At 36.3% G+C, this 6,785-nt stretch overlaps 1 protein-coding gene across 1 annotated transcript; it reads left to right on the plus strand.

Moving 5' to 3' along the window:
* Positions 1 to 1,646: 1,646 nt before the first annotated feature.
* On the plus strand, positions 1,647 to 2,743 carry LOC123646092 (olfactory receptor 13C3). Its single transcript, XM_045562749.1, has one exon. It carries the CDS (start codon positions 1,681 to 1,683, stop codon positions 2,722 to 2,724), a length of 1,044 nt encoding a protein of 347 aa, XP_045418705.1. The 5' UTR covers positions 1,647 to 1,680; the 3' UTR covers positions 2,725 to 2,743.
* Positions 2,744 to 6,785: the final 4,042 nt, after the last annotated feature.

A 6,785-nucleotide genomic window follows, 5' to 3' on the forward strand; every position in this document is an offset into this window, starting at 1 on the left:
TGAGATACTCCTCTTCTCCTCCAAACCTGTCTAATCCTGTACTTCCAGATTCAGCCTAAATCTGAAACTCCTTCTCAGTTCTTTCTTGCCTGATTATTTCTCATAATTTTTTTCCTTCTGGGAAAAACTATAATTTTCACTCAAGTTACAGAATGTAACTATATTCATTACACATTTTCATAAGTACTTTTCCTGTATAATAGCAGGAAATTTACATTATTCTTTTATTTACCCTTACTGTGCTTGGAACATGACTGAGTCCAAGGTAAGCTGTTAGTAATATTCTAAAACTATTGTGGTAGTCTGGTACAAGTTTATTCTCCTTTTTAAAAATATGTCCTTCAAAAATATTTTTAAGGATTATTTAACAATATGGTGTTAATCTGGAGTTTTCTGCAAACCACAAAAGAATTATGTTCTTGATGATTTCCAGGTTGTTATGCCAATCTATATAATAAGGCAAAAGAAAATTGTTTTCAATCAGAAACACCTAGCTAATCTGCCCACTCAGTGTAGACTAAAGCCTTGCTACTTAAGTGCTTTTTGTGCCAGTTGCATAAGCATCACCTGGGCACTTAATCTCAAGACCTGCTCTGAACACTAAAAGAGAATCTGAAGGTTTTTAAGACCCCAGGTGCTCTCTATGAATCTGAAAATTAGTGAAGCCATGAACTAGACTTTGTGTCAAAGATATTAACTTCAAACTCCACTTTATTATTTACTACCTGGTTAATCTTGGTCAAGTTCCATCCTTTATATTTGAAAAACTGACAATATATAAAGAATACACTTTATAAATTATAAAGCAATATATATATATTTATATAAAATATTTAAATATTACTGTTTTTTAGGTTGACTTAAATGAATACATTATCAAGATGAACTCTTCTCAAGCTACAGAATAAACATGTAAAGAGACTATTTAATGTTCTCCAAGGATTCTTCATCACATTTGTGTGGAACTGATCTATGCAATGGTCTTGTTATATGAACAGTTATACAAGATTCTAAGAGTGGGCTGAACTATGAGATCAATAACAAACAATGCCTTAAATAGATGTTATGGTTCAGGTTATGCTATTCAATTTATTATGATTAACTGTCTGTATAACACACTGTTAAACTGAGCTAATATAAGATATGCAGTGTCAGGCCTAGAAAGAAATATCTATACAAAAAAATCAAAGTTGCTGTGACACTTTAATTACTTTGTTAACTGCTGAATCAAAATTCCAGTATTTGTTGAGTAATTGTTTGCTCCACTGCTTGTTTGCTGGGGCAGAAGAAATGAAGAAGTTAGGCATAAGTTAGGCTTTAGTCTACACTGAGTGGTCAGATTAGCTAGGTGTTTCTGATTGAAAACAATTTTCTTTTGCCTTATTATATAGATTGGCATAACAACCTAGAAATCATCAAGAACATAATTAGTTGGTAATTAGCCAGGAGTTTTAGAAACCTCAACTCAGGAGAGTGTCCTCAACTCAGGAACATGTCCACAACAGCAGGAAATGTTACTTCTGTATGTGTGTCTGAGCATAGGTAAATCTTAACATATTACTGATGGGGGGTATAGGCACTTCTTATCATTCCCAATCTCATTGTGTTTAGTAACAGATGTTATTGAATATAACTGGATGTCAGAGCTTCAATCAAGCACTCCTAATACATTCTAAAAGAATGATCATTCGAGTAATTTGTACCATTTGTTTCTTTGCAGTGAATATATGTTATGTTAGGTATTCTTCTGACATCCTCAAAGCAGATAACATGAATGAGATTAATCAGACATTTGTATCAGAATTTCTTCTTCTTGGTCTTTCTGGATACCCCAAAACTGAGATCATTTACTTTGCTGTGATTCTAGTTATGTACCTAGTGATTCTAATTGGCAACAGTGTACTGATCATAGCAAGCATCTTTGATTCACATCTTCACACTCCCATGTACTTCTTCCTGGGCAACCTTTCTTTCCTGGATATCTGCTATACATCTTCCTCTGTTCCGTCAACATTGGTGAGTTTGATCTCAAAGAAAAGAAACATTTCCTTCTCTGGATGTGCAGCACAGATGTTCTTTGGGTTTGCAATGGGGTCAACAGAGTGTTTGCTTCTCGGCATGATGGCATTTGACCGCTATGTGGCCATCTGCAACCCTCTGAGATACCCCATCATCATGAACAAGGTGGTGTATGTACTGATGGCTTCTGTGTCATGGCTCTCTGGTGGAATCAATTCAGTCGTGCAAACATCACTTGCCATGAGATTGCCTTTCTGTGAGAATAATATTATCAATCATTTCACATGTGAAATATTAGCTGTCCTTAAGCTAGCTTGTGCTGATATATCCCTCAATATTGTCACCATGGTGATATCAAATATGGCCTTCCTTGTTCTTCCTCTGCTGGTCATTTTTTTCTCCTATGTGTTCATCCTCTACACCATCTTGAGAATGAACTCAGCCACAGGGAGACGCAAGGCCTTTTCCACCTGCTCAGCTCACCTGACTGTGGTGATCATATTTTATGGGACCATCTTCTTTATGTATGCAAAACCCAAGTCTCAAGACCTGAATGGAAAAGACAAGTTTCAAACTTCAGACAAGCTCATTTCTCTGTTTTATGGGGTAGTGACCCCCATGCTGAATCCTATAATCTATAGCTTGAGGAATAAGGATGTAAAAGCTGCTGTAAAATATCTGTTGCACCAAAAGTCTGTTCATTAAGAACATCACGGAACATAAATCTTTGTGTAATAGGTCCAAATGTGGACTTATAGGTAGATCAATAAGAACCTTTTTTGGAGAAACCATTTTTAGGGAGAGAGGTATTCTTATCTTTTGACTTCACCAGCCCTACTTAGCTATAATCACTGAGAACTATAGTTTGCACCAAACTCAGTTTTCCAACGTGCCCTAATCCAGATTTCACAAATATCATAAATGAATTCAATCAGAATATCATCTCTGGTGATATCTGAAATGAGTATTTCTGGTGGACTATGGAAAAACATAGTGGAAAACAATCACACATAAGCTTTGGAAATAGGCAATAGTATAAAATCTGCAATTTCATAAACTAAATGATATTGGATAGATTATTCATTCTTTCTTGCTATATTTATCTTACTTGTAATGAGGAAATAAATAAAATCCAGGCCCCAGTGTCATTTACAGTTTCAATAATTTGGAGAAAGCACCTAGCATAGTACCAGCTTCTTAGTGTCCTAGAAGTTCAGAATTGAAGCTAAGACTCTGGGTTGAGGACTTATAGCACCTCTTTTACTCTAAGCTATTAATAACTAGAGCCAGATATCTCTGCCTGAAAGTCATCCCATTAATATAAATCACACCCTCCTTGCCCTTCCCCTGTATCTATGTAAAGAGGAGACGAGGCCAGGAGAAGAAATAATCAAGGGAGTGTTGTACCTTATGGGAAGTGCACAATGAGTGGTGAGAGGCATTTCACCCTCGTCTCCGGGAAAGAATGGGAACTCTGTTCCAATTCAGGCCAAGTGTGGAGATGCTTCGAGAGCTGCTTCAGGTTTGGGGTGCCTGTGAAGAAGGAGAGTCTGGCACATGACTTGATGACTCGAGGCCTGCTGAGCTTTCAAGGCTGCAGACTAGCAGAGGAGCTAATCTAGGAGAGGGAGGAAGGTGGGTATCCTAGCCCCAAGATAGATACAGCCATTTCAAATCCTCCTGAGATGTTCCTGTAGGGTCAAAAAGAGTAAGTGACTGGGAAAATTAAATCAGGTCTTGTTATTTTCTAATGAGTTGAAGCTCCTCAGTGAATCTATCATATTCCTTTTTCTTTTTCTGTAGATTACTTGTCTAGAAGTCCAATGCTGAACACAGGATATCTTTGAGCTACACTATGCAGATTTCCTATAATCTCTGAGCCTATTAATGCTAGCTGGGCTTTGACTTTATTTTCCTACTCAATTTTCCTCTTTCCTACTTATTTTGGACCATGATATTATTCCATTTCTTCTACACAGATGCTTCACTCTTTGGCAATCTACTTCCTTCAGGTTGACCCAGGTTTCTAACTAAATGATCCAGTCATCAAATCCTGCTGTCCCGCTATTGTCCCACTAGAATTGGAGTATTGTCACTATACAGAACCTACAGCGGCTGGTCCTTCTCCTCTGGGTTGGATCACGTTGGCATTGCTTTTGCTTCTATTCTGAAAGGCATGTACCAGACTATGTGGATGATGGCATTTGAACTTCTCACGCCTCTTCTTCTGCTCAACCAGAGGTCCTACTTTTGTGTCTGATCCTTGTTTAATTCTCTTTAACTTTTGACTTATGACAGCAAAGTTTTGGGCATATAAAAATGTTATTGTTATTTCTACTTTTCTAGCCACTTCTTTAGCACCTAATCTTAATTTTTTTTTCCCTATAATACCAAGAGTGTCAACATCTTATATGCAGGCTTATATCAGGTTGAACGGATCACCTGCTAAAATATTCCATAGATATATCAAAGTGGGTGCAATAGGGCTTTGATATAGACAAGTGTGCTTATGCTAATCAAGAATCAGACAATTTACAGATTCATTAGTGAATTCCCTCTCTGCAAAATCAGGAAATCTGAAGGGATTGTTAAGTGTATTAATCTGATTCATAAATCAATATTTTCTAAAATTCTAAAAAAATATAAAAACAAAAAAATGTCATGGCTGCCTCTCAAAGATATCATTTTTAATGTTTTTCTTAGTAACTAGGAGTCATACATACATTACATTTTTGTTTTGATTGATATTAGGTATACTATGAGCACTTAATTTTTTTTTAATGTACATGATTTCACAGGATAAATTCTAAGAAATGAAGTTAATAGGCTAGGTAGTATAAACTTTTTAAATTTCTGGCTGAATTACCCTTAGAAATGTCATATTACTCCCCTAAGTACCATAATATGAATTTCCCCAAATATGTTTACAGCTCTGGTTACATACATCCACACAAATATCTATTTATTATATACATATTATATATGTGTATATATATATTCTTTAAAGCATTTTGGAAATATCCACTTTCAAATATTTAACAAAAGAGTGAGAATCATTTAATAAAACTCATACCAATCACAGAACTTAATTGCCAACACATGGTCAACCTTCTTTATCATTATCCATACCCACTTATCTTCTTCTTTCAGATTATTTTGAAGCAAATGGTGGGCACAACCACATCATGTTATGTATATAATGTAAGTATCAGTGAGAATGCACTCCAGAAACACATAAACCATGATACGAATGATGCCTCTTCCAGTTAAGAAACAGGACCGTGCTGGTGAGCACTGTGAGCCAAGAGGAGGGCACATGGGCCGTGTAAAAGACATTGTTGCTCATTCCAGTGGATTGCTGCTATGAGATAATGCAGGCTGTATATTTACTGATTTTCTAAATTTCAAGAGAGGCCAAATCTTTAAATTAAACATTGCAGCACTTACCCAGGGTAGGATATTTTACAGAACCCATGAGGTTTCAACGTGTGTGTGTATTCATGGAAGGCTTTAATGAAAGCATAGGATGTGGTCCTGCAGGTGGAAGAAATTTCATCGAACACTTCAGTTATAATTCCCAGGGCAATTTTGAGAAACTGTTAGAATGATTCAGTCAATGTTGGTTTCTATATTAAACATTTTGTTGCCATTGACTGCTAGTATTACTTGAGTAGAGTCTGAGTATATATTTTGAACTCCAAATGTTGATTTCCCCAGAATACTATCATACGGGTAGTAGTAACCTCCAAATATACTTTAGAGTACGTCAAAGTGCTTTTCGTAGGCTCCCTTTATATCAGCAGTCACTTCTCTTTTCTTCCATTTTTAATTTATTTTATCTAGATTATCCTCCTTGAAGTAGGACTGTTAGGTTCAGCTAGAGGACTGATCCACAAAGTTGGCAGCAACATAAATACAGTCAGTGTTTCCCCTTTATCAATGCTCAGTTACATGGAGTAGGGTTGGATAAGTCCAAGCATATAGGCCTGCATCATCCACCAGGTAGGAAAGTGACAGAAACCGATAATCCCACTTTAAAAATGTAAAAGGAAACATTTACATGTATTGTCATGGTGTTATGTTCAGTAAATGATGCTTATTCTGGAATTTGCAATGAATGGTCCACCAACAAAAAGCAAAGCAAAATTTTTAGAAAGAAGTTTCTATGAGTGACTGTATTATTCTCACTAGTTTCTCTATATCTTTTACAATATCTCAGCAATATCCAATGGTGATCTCCCTTTAATGACATGTATATTAAGTTTTAACACATATTCATTCAGTTGTAAAAGACATCCCTTTTGTATCATTCTCCAGTTTTGTAAGCGGGGGTTTCAGTCGCCCATTCCAATTTTTATTGGTTCCAGTTTTTGTGTATGGGAATGTATATGAGAAGTCTATTGTTTACGATGCTTTGTAACTCATTGTTGAATTTTACTTGGAGTTTCTTAGTTAGATGACCAACGTCCACATTAAAATAACGCTCTTGCTCTAGGCTCATACTAGTAGTAGTTGTAGTATCTGCTTTATTTGCAAGATATGCAAATGTGGATTCAGGGCGAGTTTCTCTCTCACTCAAGATTCACTATTATCCACCTGGAAGTCAGGGTAATGGGCCAATGACTTGCCAGCTCTGTCTCCTCCTGGATCCTTTCAGAAGCTAACTCATAACTGCATTTAGTCTCTGCTTTTTCTGCTGAGAAGCAGATCCATTTTCAGACATATGTCTTGCAAGGGAGACAGTGGGAGGCATATTTTTTCCATAC

Source organism: Lemur catta, chromosome 10, assembly GCF_020740605.2.
Source record: "Lemur catta isolate mLemCat1 chromosome 10, mLemCat1.pri, whole genome shotgun sequence".
Classification (NCBI taxonomy): domain Eukaryota; kingdom Metazoa; phylum Chordata; class Mammalia; order Primates; family Lemuridae; genus Lemur; species Lemur catta.